General features: G+C 32.4%; 1 protein-coding gene and 1 long non-coding RNA gene across 2 annotated transcripts; both read left to right on the top strand.

Moving 5' to 3' along the window:
• The first annotated feature begins 4,916 nt into the window (after positions 1-4,916).
• LOC109582712 (uncharacterized) lies at positions 4,917-5,658 on the top strand. The gene is made up of 4 exons (XR_002185198.1): positions 4,917-4,932; positions 4,984-5,025; positions 5,295-5,363; positions 5,613-5,658. It is a non-coding gene; the product is annotated as an uncharacterized LOC109582712 (long non-coding RNA).
• Positions 5,659-6,040: 382 nt separating this feature from the next.
• On the top strand, positions 6,041-13,650 carry LOC109582708 (ubiquitin carboxyl-terminal hydrolase 47-like). Its single transcript, XM_019997591.1, has 19 exons — positions 6,041-6,049; positions 6,209-6,259; positions 6,313-6,451; positions 6,509-6,709; positions 6,763-6,827; positions 7,085-7,189; positions 7,243-7,341; positions 7,388-7,502; positions 7,555-7,670; positions 8,027-8,149; positions 10,932-11,139; positions 11,201-11,379; positions 11,456-11,536; positions 11,584-11,702; positions 11,752-11,852; positions 12,200-12,333; positions 13,256-13,300; positions 13,349-13,482; positions 13,536-13,650. Exons 1-19 carry the CDS (start codon positions 6,041-6,043, stop codon positions 13,648-13,650), a joined length of 2,139 nt encoding a protein of 712 aa, XP_019853150.1.
• Positions 13,651-13,831: the final 181 nt, after the last annotated feature.

Below are 13,831 nucleotides of genomic sequence, written 5' to 3'. Positions count from 1 at the left end.
ACATTGTGTATACAAAATAAGTTGTAGGTATAGGTAGGTATTGTAGTAGAAATTAGGAAGCAGGTATAGTTATATTAGGCTATGGTGTAGTTATTGTGTAGTAGAAATTAGAAAATAGTTATAGTATAGAAATTAGGAAACAGGTAGTTATAGGATACAGGTTATATAGTGTACGTATAGGTTATAGGTCTAGGTTTTATGATTTATTATTATTAAATTATCATTATTTATTATTTATTATTTTTATGATTTATTATTATTCATTATTATTATTTATTATTATTTTTTATTTTTATGATTTATTATTATTTTTTATTATTATTTATTATTATTGTTTATTTTTATGATTTATTATTATTTTTTATTATTATTTATTATTATTGTTTATTTTTATGATTTATTATTATTTATTATTATTATTTATTATTATTTTTACAACCTAGGCCTCAGCAAGAGTGTTGGGCCAGGTTTTTAAAATTTTTGGGCAGCAGTGTAGTGCCGCCTCCACGTGGCGCTGCCTGGGATCACTAGTGGTTACTACTGCTAGTGATGCTAAGAGCACTACATACAAGACGAAAAATAACAATAATAACAGTAAGTTTGTGTAAGGACTTTAATATTATCATTGATAGGTAAAGCTGAAATAAAGATGAAATGTCAAGTGGATTGATACTCAAGACTGAAGCTAGAGATTTATATACTAGTTTTAATTTTTTTTTTAATAATTCTTTTAAATTTTGATTGCATGTATTTATGGCGATTTGAACTATCATTGCCAGCTCTACAACTACTACTGTGCAGCATAGCTAAATGAGCCACCAACACATGCACATCTTTTTATAATGAATGTACAAAAAATATTATGTTGTGTAGAAATTCTATTAAAATTTTAATTTTTAAGGTTCCAAATTTATGTCAAGATGTACATATATGATGTATCTATATTAGTTGAGTTCAGTAAAAGTTAAAATTTTTATCATTAAAATGAAATAATCTTGAAGATTTTACTGACTGCAATCAATAGGAAAGGAAGAAAGTTACTCCAGTCTCCTAGTAGTGGTATAAAAGGGCCAAACTTTATAGCCTCCTAGTTTTTATACATGACATGCATTGTTTTATCTGCTTTTATACAGTAGCTATAGATCTCTATACATGCACCATGAACTAATTGCAGCCAGCCACCCACGTGTTCTCACATTTCAAAATGGCTGCTCAGACAAAGTTAAGCTCGAGGTTAAGTGCTTAAAGAGGGAAAAGAGAAGCTATCCACTCCTTCAGACCCACCAAGAAGAAAGAAAGGTTATAAGGATCATTCATCTATGGTCGACAAAGACGTCATTAGGAGATATGATTAAAGAAGTTCAGATAAATTTCACGTGGCATTAAGCAGTAACATCTAAATGTCACATTTTTAGATTAGCGAAAAAAACAGGAATAGACTCGTACAACTTTATACGTGATGTTTGTGCTCAATACTTTATTGATCACCCTGTTGAAATTGGCGGTCCAGGAATAGATGTGGAGATAGATGAATCAAAGTTCGGACGTAGGAAGTATAATAGGGGTCTTTAGTTGAAGGTCATTGGGTATTTGGAGGGACTGAAAGATACACAGGTAATTTATTCTTTGCTAAAGTCAATACAAAAGACGCTTTGACATTGGTTATATACACAGGGAATTCATTTCTTGTCAGTTGAAGTTGACACGAGAGACGCATTGACATTAGTTCCGATCATCACTAGTTTTATCCGGCCAGGTACAGTATGACATGTTCAGTTATGATTTTGATTCTTTTCTGTATAGGGAGTGTCATATACAGTGATTTGTGGGGAGCATATAATGGCTTGGATAGGTTACTGGGTCAGAACTATACCCATCATACTGTCAACCACTCCCTACATTTTGTTGACCCGGTAACAGGAGCACACACCCAGTCTGTAGAATCAATGTGGAGTCAGTGCAAACGGATGATGAGAAAAATACAAACTATGCATTCTCAGCTATTCCATACATACCTGCCCGAATTCATGTGGAGAAAATACATAATTCATTAATTCATGTGTTGACTCCATAGTCACAGTCACAGAAAGTCATTTTTTATATCAACTGATGAGATACATTAATTACAAAATGAAGTGAATCTTATACAAGAGAGTATAATGACTATATGGAGTAAAATTGTATGTGTCAACATTAGAGCACTTAATTACTTTTAATTGTACTTGATTTAATAATCATTGTTACACTTATGCTTAATGCTAATGTTTTTTCCAAGTACTTTTATTTTCTTTTTCCCCTCTCCCTCCTTTTTCTCTTAGTGTTACCTCTACTTCCCTCCGCACTTCTCTTGGAATTATTATTATCATTATTGTGAATGTAATTATTCTTAGTAAGTATAATGATTTGACAATTCCGGGCCCAGTTATGAGTATTTATAATACAACAATAAGGAGATTTGACGATCAGTCCAACTGATGGCAGTCTCTGCCATTTTTATTCGATTCCTTCAGTTTACAAAGGGTTAAAATTAAATAATTAATATTTCCCCCTCCCTCTTAAAAATAATAAATAAAACTTATACAAGTCGTCATGAGTTTTAAGTCGCCTTGTGATCTTAAGTCGTCGTGTGAGCATTCTTATGTCGTATGAGGTAGTCGAATTTTGATACTATTGGCTTGCCATACTCTCATCCAACTCAACCCTACATACCAAGCGCTAGCGCTTGGTAATAAGATCTAGCTCTAGTCTATTGCAGATCCAGCCCCACCTTTTTATAATCTGCCTGGCGGCCCTGGCCCGCCTCTCCTTTGAGTTTTCCTAGGAGTTTTCACTTTTCACCCCTGCCTAAAATAACTAGCAAACCAGAGAGAAAAGAAGCCGAAAGAAGCTGTCTCGTTTTTTGAGGTCCTGGCCTCAGGACACGGTCCACTTAGTTTAATGGAAGTATGGCCACTAGTCCACCTTGTTTGGGTACGTATAGTGATTTGGATCCACTACAGTCTTGTTTTTTGGTTTTTTGTTTTTTTGTTAGGCCCTGCAATTGGTGTCAATGACTTAATTGATGTTCTTGATTTATTGAAGAGATGTGGCTTTCCAGAAACAAAATGGTATGAGTTTGGACTAAGACTGGGACTACTAAAGAGGACACTGGACGTCATTGAAAAGAATCATCCTCAAGATGTATCTCGGTGTATGACAGAATGCCTCTCCCAATGGTTAGGCAGAGCTGATAATGTTGACAGTAGAGGAGGAGCCAACTTGGACTCACTGTCAGATGCTCTACGATCTATGAATGAAACTGCTGTAGCTGAGAAGTTAAGTGAGTCAACCATAACTGTGTGTAACTATAATCATTGTATTTTTTATCATAGAACATCAGATTCTTATTATTATTTTTAATAGTCGTCATACTGTCCTGTCTCAGTCTCTTTGTGATTCTGTTAGTATTGCTTGGTTACTTTATGCGGAACGTATGTTAACACAAGAAGCAGTTAGCAGAATAGTGTCAGCTATTTCTTCTATTCCTAATCAACGTGAAGTTCTGTTAACTGCTGTCAATGAAGCTGTTCAAACTGACCCCAACAGTTTACATACATTTGCTAATGTGTTGTGTACAATAAGTACCAATGTACAATTAGGACAAGCTATACTGGATGATATTAGTAAGTGCATGTATGTTATATCTGAAAATAATTATAATAAAGTTAGAGGTGATTTCTGATGACTGTCTATAACTCAGTCAGAAAGAATTGGCTCAGACTTTCTAATAAGATTAATGTATTAGAAAATGTAATAGATTTGACAACCAAATTTTAAAAAGCCATGGCCATGCTTTTAAAATAGTCACTAGTTTTAAAAATACCATTACTCAAAAATGTAATGAGAATTGGCTCAAACTTTTATAATGTGTTTAGGTAAGTATTTCCCTACTCCGGAAGTGGGTGTGGTTCCTGAGACTATTAAAGATTTATCTGTGGTTCCACAAAGTAATAATGCATTCATTAATAATTATTATAGTAACAAAATTAATTGCAAAGCACAAAAATTTGCATGACCCCTGCAGTACATTAACTGCCAAAACCACTAAAATTTAGAAGTTATTAGTTAACTCCACAAAATATGGTATCTCTGCATTATTTTATTTAATTAATAGTCATGTCTTCTCATACTGAAGTTGCTAGTAGTTCCTCCTCCCAACCTTTAGCATCTCAAGGTATTGATTATAATGTTCCTTTACATTCTATGAACATAATATTATTTTTTGTAGCTGAAATACAAGTTCCTGTTTCAAAAAGCTTACTTGGGAAGTTTACCTCAATGAGAATGTCTTATGGAAAGATGTTTTACAATGTTGGCAAGATTATCAAGCAGAATTCTCCTTCTCTAAAAGAAATAAAAGAATTACTGTCTTGTTGTAGCACAGTTCTGTGTACAAAAGTAAAGAAGTGTCGTGATATTTCTAGTGTCTTGCGTCTTATTTGTAATGAGTGTTCACTGACTAATATCGAGCTCCTTCATACTGTAGTAGAAGAAATGGCGATCACTGAAGCTAAAAAATACATCAAGGCATATAGAACTGAGTTAAAGGAATTCTGCATGTCACTCTCTATCAGTCTTTGTTTAAAGGAAAGGTTTGCTTCCATTCCTCATCTTCAATGTGAAACAGTTACTTTAATTTTTGACTGGGAGCCCGAGGAACATGTACTAAAGGATATTAAGGATATACTGTCAGAAGTATCTGGTAAACTACTGATTATTAAGTATATTGAAACCTCCACTTCAATCTCTGTCACTTGCTCCTTTCCTTTCTCTGATGTTGGGTTTACTGTATTGAGGATGATAGAGAATATTCATATACTAATGGGACAAGGATTAAAGAAACTGACTATTGGTAACTTAACATTATGGAGGAGACAAGATGTTAGACAAAAGGTACATAATGTGAAAAGGTGAAAATTATTTTATGAATACTGTTTTGTTTAGGAACTAAAAGAAAAGGCTCAAGACTTACAGCAACATACAGAGGTCTGTTACTATATTGCATAATTTCTTTTACAGTTATAGACATTACAGTGCATTTACATGTACATTTTATGCAGCCACGATGGAACCTCCAATAATGAAACTTAGCAAAAACGTTCGCTATTAATTTAAAAAATTCTCTTTAATGAAAATTTCTATCCAATATAACAAAATTTGGTGTTCCAAAATTTTGTTATTCAGAAGTAATGTATATCAAAATGTGTGTATGCACATACTTACTACTTACTTCTATGATATAATTATTATTTTAGGTTATTTCTTATATTATACTTAAAGAAGTTGAGTATAGACTAAGAGATGCTGTCAGTAACAAAGAAGAGGTACATATGTTATGTTACCACATTAAATCATATACCATATACCGGTTTATTTTCGTGGTAAAATATTTTTGTGAATTTTGCAGTTTGGTGATCATTTGCAAAAAATGTTCACAGTGAAATTTGTCTCTCCATTGCCACGTGGTGCAGTCTGCAAGCAATTCGCAAAAATTAATTCCGCGAAATCTTAGAAATGTAAGATTTGCAAAAATTTCCACTGCGAAAATAAACCAGTACAATACATTGTAATAGGAGATATTTGAATTGAAGCAAAGATTATCAACAACAATACCCAAGGTATCTTGTATACTGTTATGCATTGTTAATAGTAAGGATGCTGCCATATAATCAATGTATCAATATATCAATTGTGAATACATTATCATTATTGTGATAATAAAAATTAATGTTCGATAATATTCTTATGGCTATTTATTTACTACACAAAGCATTTTTTATGAAATATTTTACTGGCAAGAGAGATTATTAGGAACTTCAATCAAACTTTGTATTTAAGAGTTGGAGATGATGAGAGAACTACTTACCAATCTATTTAAATTTTTATAGTTTATGTCATAATTTGGAGTAATTTTGCTGTTAAATGATCAGCTTACATCAACAAATACCATGATTATTGTGATAATCCCTTGTAGTAAAACTTTTAAATTGTCCTATGTATTATGAGTGAGGTTCATGTACTTAAGTTGTCTGTCTGTTGTTCATTGGCGTCAATTACCATGCTTACTGGGTACTAGTTCTTTATGTATATGTAGTTCATTCAATGTACACACGTAGCTACATGTATATGTACATGTTGTACAAAACAAAACTTTAATTTATGTATATAGAAAGAGTCATTGTATGTTCAAAGTGATACTGAATCATTTAAAGAAGTTGAGGTATAGATATATCTCACTAGTTTGTATTAATTATAATGATTATTAATATATAGGAAGAACCACTTTATGAAGAGTTGACTGTATTGAGCTCTCAGTTTAATGAGATAAAAGATGAAAACAATGAAATGTCAGAAAAATTATCAAAAATAAAATCTGATATTTCGAGGTCATTTTCAAGTAATACTGATTCAGGTTAGATTAGTTTTATTACATGTAATTACATTAATTATATAATATTATTAATGAAAGCTGCTAGCAAATTGCGAAGAGGAATGGCTCTTGAAATTGAGGACTACAAATTTCACCTTAAAGCAATGAAAAGTCCAGACTATCAGCCACTAGTAGACAATGAAAAAACAATAGAGGAATTACGAGAAAGAATAACATTAAAGAATATGGAACTGATTAATGAAAGAGAACACAATGAGAAAATGATAAATGATATAAAAGGTTTTATTGATTATGTGTGTCATGATTACTGCATCATTTTAATTGTTGAATAGATTTGAAAGAGGCTGAGGATAAGAAACAGAGAGAAAAACAAAAAATGAAAAAAGAAATGTGTAAAGTAAAAACGAGACAAACAATGTATACCGTATAGGGAGAAATTTTCATGGCCTAAAATTTTCGCGGATCCATCTAAAAATCAATTTTGTGGCTGTATTTTTCGTGGTTTTCTACATTTTGGCCATCTTGAACCGTATCAAATTAATTTTCGTGAATTTTATTTTTGAGAATTTTGAAAAAAAACGCAAAGTCCACAAAAATTTTGAGCCATAAAAAATTTCCTGCTATATGGTATGTACTTATACTTTAATTTTATAGTTCAGATTATTTTGTTATCATCCGGTTACTGGGGAATTGATGAATCTGTCACTTGAAGTACATGAAGATGATTTACTACCCTTAGTACTGGATAAAGCTTATGAGGTTTTATTTCTTCCATTTTTGTTCATTTATTTTCTCATCTCTTAAATTCTCAGTTAATGAAATTAGCTCCTCATTTTCCTATTGACAGATGTCGTTTAGTTAAATATAATTATTTTGATGGTGTAATGAATCAGTCCTTGGATCTTAATAAGGTAAGTTGAGTTCTATCATCATAATTATTTTTGTTATTAAATTTAGTTTCAGCATCAAACTATTGGACGCCTTACGGGTAGGGCTAGATATAGTCCTTCTTTTGCATTATTTTTAGAAACACGCAAGGAAAATGAAATATTTAAGAAATACAGTGATGGTGGTGAGTGTAGTTGATTATTTAGCTTGGTTATTGTAAATATGTTTGATGATAGGTATTAGTCTAATGATATCAGTGGTTGATCTGTCAACTGGTAAAATAGGACCAGATAAACCAATGAGAGGTGAAAGAGGTTGGACTGTTGGAAAATTAAAACAGCATATAGGAGACGTAAGAGGAAGAATATATTAACTTTAGCACATAAAAATCTTGCATGAAATAATTTTTACAAAATCCTTATTTGTAAATTAAATTTTTGTGGTTTTGGGTCTTTAGGGGTCATGCATGTAAATTTCATTACCATACAACACAAAATTTTTTGGGGACTGTAGATTTCATCACAAATTTGCCTAAAATCTATTCCACAGATCTGTCTGCCATTTTATACCAATTTTTTGCAAAATTAACTTTCCAAATAAATCTTGAAATACGGTCTTGAAATATAAATTTTACATTTTTTGGCAAATTAAATTGAAAAAATTAATTTTTAACTATATTCTCTTTTTCCCCCTCTCTTTTTTGTATAGTTTCTTTATCTCAATTCGTCATGTATGAGATTAGTAATGGAGGTTATTGCTTTCCAGGGGGTTGCAGTCTATGAACTTAGTGATGCCAAAAGTATTTTAGGAATGGTACTTAGAGGAAACAGAGTTAGTCCATACACAAAAGTACAGACAGCCCCCATTAGCTAGGTTTGCAATATATGTACACAACTTCACCTGTGACTTCACTTACTTTGCACACAACATAAGACTAAAATGGAGTTGGTCTTATGTTGTGTTAAACATAATGATGTCACCAGCGTATTCTATAAACCTAGCTTTGTGATCCAGATGAAACATAATTTGAGATGTGTGTTTGTGTTAGTGTTGTTTTAGTTAACAATAACTAAAACTAAAACCTATTTTAGTGAGCTGTTTTCCTTAACTAAAACTAAAACTAGTACTAATTAACTATAACTAAAACTAAAACTTCAATTGTGTGTTACATTGACTAAAACTAAACTAAAATTGAGTGCTAGTAACTAATGGAACTATTGCAGTATAATTAAAAGGTGTGACCACCAGTGCCTAGCTCTGCACTGTTGGTCAAATCATTCAGTTCATTTACTGGTTCTTAATTTTTATGGTTTAATTGTTTTTACATTATCGGAAAGATTTTGGTGAATTAAACTATTACTAAAACTAAAACTAGAAGTACCAGAAGAATATAACTAAGACTAAAACTAAAATACAATTTTGAAGTGATAACAATAACTAAAACTAAAATTATTGCCATTGCATAACTAAAACTTAAAATTAAAGAAATAGGAAACTAAAACTAAAACTAAAACTCTTATACCATACTAAAACAACACAGTTTGTGTCATGTCTGTCTTTTATGTATAATCACCGCTGTTTGTGTAGCAATAGTTTGTAACAAATAACTCTGTTATTAGATGAAAAATGTCTTCTCCTATGACACATGTATTGCAGATCAAGCTAGTGTATCATATCTGTTTTCAGTTTAAGCAATTCAGTTGAGCCTTGCCAGGCATGCCATTTGGTATACTGTGACTAAAACTGCTATGTAATTTTGCCTACAAGGTTATTTTACCTTTGAGCATACCATATAAGTGGTTTTTTTCGAGGGTTACAAATTTCACAAATTTTGTGGATTCCCTCCTGATTTGCGAAAATAAAATCTGCAAAAAGCAATTTAATATGGTACCCTCGTGGCGCATGTGGTAGAATTTCCGAAATTAAAATCCGCAAATTGGAATTTTAGCAGATTTCGCGAAATATAATTCCCTCGAAAAAAACCACTTATACGGTACCTAAAGCTGGAAATGTTGTTGGGCAATTAATATTGGTGGATACAATGAGCATCTGCCCAGTTATTTATAAAATCCACCATTTTGTTTCATTTTAGCATGCTAAATAGCATGTCACTGCTACTTTAATCAGTAATTGTAAGATTTTAACAATCGCTTAATTTAACTGATGCTAGTATTTAAAACTGTATGCATGGTAATTGGATTCATACATGCCCCTGTGAACCAGTCCACAATAAGACTAAAATGATAACTCATTTCTTTTCCTTCTATTGCATTAAGTTTAGGGATATAAACCATGTATTGTGTTTCATTACATATGTAGTTGTATAATGCCTATGCCATGGATAATAGAGTAAATTAAAGGAATAGAAAACTTCTGTTTGCGGCAAGAAATGCTAGTTACCTATGCCATAATAATTTTTCTATTTATAGCAATTTTTCATTTTTACAATAAGGAAAAGTTATAAAAGATTATAAACAGGCTACACAGCAATACTTTATAATGGTTTTTCTCAAACTGTGTTTATATCATAATCACATACATAAAAGTACTTGTATGTGCATGCCCTCAAGTGTACATCAAGCTTTTCTTTTCATATCACATTGAAATGTGTCAATCATTCAACTGTAAAGAAAAGTTATAAAACAAAGGTTCTTGCAAAAACTTTGAATTGATTATAAATGAGTCATCAAATTTGTCATTGGGATCATTTATGTTGCGTGTGCTCCATAATTATGTAATAGAATAGTTGGTAATAATCAATTCTGGAATTACTTCTGTATTCTCAAAAAAGTGGATAAATCTAACTTTATCCGTAGTTATCAATATCATTTTGCTTCAAAAATCAGACAGACTGTATATCTGTATTCTGTAAATGCAGGGGCGTATCCAGGAATTGGAGAAGGGGGGTGCTGAGGGCGCGCGAAGCGCGCCGCGATTTTGGCCACACCCACTTTTACGGCGGTAAAACGGCCTTTTCCTGCATTTTCGACAATTACGGGTGGGGCCAAGATCATTTCAAGCATACTGCTATGTTACTGGTACTTCTGATTGCTCCTTAAAGCACTGGAAACTGCTGAAATCATGATCAGGGGGCTAGATAACTTTGCTAAGAGGCTTGGTAGTGATGCAAGAGTCCAGGACTTCAGTAATTTTTTCTGAGCCCAGCCCTGAGGGGGGTGCTCAAGCCCCCTCAGCCCCCCCCCTAAATACGCCTCTGAAATGCCTCTAATTATCATTGCAGAGGATGAACACAAGTCACTTTAGAGTTACAAGATGAAGTAGGACGCCAAACAGTGTAGGAAGAAGCCCGGGAAGGGTAACTTGCCTACATCAGGCTATGTTGCTAGGCAACCTAATAATATTAATGAGATAATCCACCCACGCAACTGAAGTTTCCAATCCCTTTCATTTATTCTATTATCTCATCCACTTTGTCCACATGGTTACTGGCAGCCTAGCTGGCACACAATAGAGCAGTTGTACCTACATATACTTGTTAAAAGGAATCAAACACACACAAAGTGACAACAGTACTTTGTAGTAGATCTATGCAATATAGAAAACCTATTTTATTTTGTCACTTTCACTTTTTTCCTTCTTATAACACACTCAGTTATATGTATCATCAAATCCCAAAGATTATAAAAAAGAGTACAATGATAGTTTGATGTACAAATTTATTGCTTTTCACTTCACCTCAATACGGTTGAGCATTACAATTCCTCCTGGACCTGAACCTACTCTGACTACAACTAATAAAAGAGGGGAAATAATAATGAAAATTATATCAGTTAATAAAGAAATTAAAGGAAATGGAAGAAGTAAGAACAACTATTCATTAAACAAAGTTGTATCATAATTTTATTATTTTATTTAATACAGGGATGCAAGTAGAAGTTGATAGCAGAATAACATTAGCCCAATTGAAGGAGGAGCTAGTTCCACTGATGGGTGCACCACCTTCTGGTTTTATAGTGTATAAATTTGTCATGAATCGAGAATTTGAAATGGAGGGTCTGAATAAGACATTGCAGGATGCTGATATCAATTCTGGATTTGAGGTAGCAACTTTGTGTCTTACTTGTATAGTTACTCTGTCTCTCTCATTTAATCTCTTGCTTACTTTTTCTCTCCTAGTTAATAGTAAGACTGGGCAGAGCTTTAAAAAATGAAGAGTGCAGAATTAAATTATATTTGTTACAAGTTAATGAAGCAGTAGTAAGAATAATGTACTTTATAATCATTTGTATTTTAAATATTTTTAGTTTATTAATTATATGATGGAGTTGATTATTTCTGAAAATACACCAGTGAGAGAATTTAAGAAACAAATTATTAAAGAAGCAAAAGCACAGGGACTTGATTGTATCCTTGAATTAGACAAGTACATCATGTGACTATTATGTGACTATATCATGTTACTTATTGTGTAGAATGAGATTATGTGAAAAGATAGGAGCATCCCCTGATACAATATATCTTGATCATCAGTTGATAAATGCTAGTAATGATATGTATGTGACACAATTGAAAGGTCAGTACTGTACAAGATGACCTATTGGCAAGAAATTAATATCAGTTTTATCAAGAGTAATGGTTCTATGTAGTCTCGCCCCATAGCGAAGGGGTGGGGCGAGACTATGGTTCTATGCAGAAATCACCAATGTAAAATCTACCATTTTGATTCAGTCTGAGCATGCTTAATGGCATGTGGTACAAAATCACCAATATTAACTTTCCATACACAAATTTATTAAAATATTACTCTAGCCAATAAATCATCTTGTATGGTATATCTTTTTAATAATATTTCAGTATACTGTACTTTATGTGATGTACATGTACATGTACATGTATTTATAGTTAATGTGTTACTCTTAGGGCCAGAAAAAAAGTTGCATGAATGGCAGATACAAGTGTATGTTATAAGATGGCGCCCATCACAATGTTCAGTTGACCCAATGGAAGATATTGTACTGGATGATGATTATATTGCTAGCCATATTATTGAAAAGGTATTTTTGTAAAAATATATGACATCACCAGTAATTATTGGTCTACATGTACATGTGTTAGTACTGTATATGAATCAGTTATAAGACTATGAGTGGGTACTATCACTACTATGTACTATTATTATTATTATACATAATTATTATTGTTGTTGGACTCACCACGCTTGTGCAGACGGGTACTAAGCAGATGGGTTGTCATTCCATCATTCTATCCACAAAGTTTAATTGATTTCAAATATCTATCATTTTGACTGAGCACTCCAGAGCTATATTTCTTCTAGTGCCAGATAAAGTTGCTTTCTTTCATTTAGTGATGCTGTTGTAGAATCCCATAGCACCAAAGGTGGGAACTGCCAAACCAGGGGACCTCAGTCTCTTTTAAATGTCTAGACAACAGTTTTGTGCCAACTCTTTCTTTGAGTAGAGCTTCAGATGCTAAAATAAATTTCAGCTTTTCCTCTTTCTCTCCTAGCCATGTGCCATGAATATTAGCTAGTGGTGGGCAGTACTATATCAAAATATTGATAAAACTGATACTGGACTGGTATCAAGTAGTATATATTAGTATCAAAATTTTAAAAGCAGCAGTATTGATACTGAGGCCATATCCCTAACTGCACCTTAATTAAGCATATGTGTGTACGTATAATTGTGATTAATTAACCAAAATTAATTAATAAAGGGTATGGTTGAGTGTGGTTATGTCGTATCAAATAGTATCAATAACAGAATGGAAATACTCAGTATTGTACTGAATCAAAAAAATACAGTATCGCCCACCACTATAATTAACTAGTTGTTGACCATGCCCATGGCTTATTTTATAATTATTAAAATTATGCAGTTTTTTCAAATTGCCTAATAAATTATTATTATTTTAATTTTTTATTTTTATCTGTTGCTGTTTTTCTTGTTTTTTCAGCTGTCAGAATTAAGTGGAATTTCTAAGAAGTATATCTCTCATTCAGTTAGCCTTTGGTTAATATAATATATTAATCTCACCTTGTAACTTTAGGCTCCATTACCATTTTTCTTTGACATGTCATATCTTGATATTGAGAGCAAGGCATCTTGGTATTCTGTCAAATCAACCACGCAACCACCGTTACGATTATATCATGGATATGATGGATATGTCATGTATTACAAGTACTAGTGAACATATACTGTGCATATACAATGTACATACACCTGTTATTTAGAGACAGTAGAGAGAAAATGAAAGAACTAACTGACAAAGAGAGATCAGAAATACAAGAGGCAGAGGAAGCAAGGTATTCCATTATTTTAGTGTTCACAATTTTAGATGCACAATAAGTTAATGTGAATTAGCTGCATTTTCAATTAATAAAATACTTTTTCATAATGCATTGTCAAGTATAATTATGGTCGGCTTTAGAAAATTAAATTAATAAAATTGCATACCACCAAGAGTAGCAGGCTACTATAGGTGCATAGGACACTCTCCTTAATATTATGTACTCTTGATACCACTCTT

The sequence above is a fragment of the Amphimedon queenslandica genome, unplaced genomic scaffold (genome assembly GCF_000090795.2).
Source record: "Amphimedon queenslandica unplaced genomic scaffold, v1.1 AMPQUscaffold_13362, whole genome shotgun sequence".
NCBI classification, from domain to species: Eukaryota; Metazoa; Porifera; class Demospongiae; order Haplosclerida; family Niphatidae; genus Amphimedon; species Amphimedon queenslandica.
Note: the sequence above shows the minus strand (reverse complement) of the source record. Positions and strands in the feature narration are given on the sequence as shown.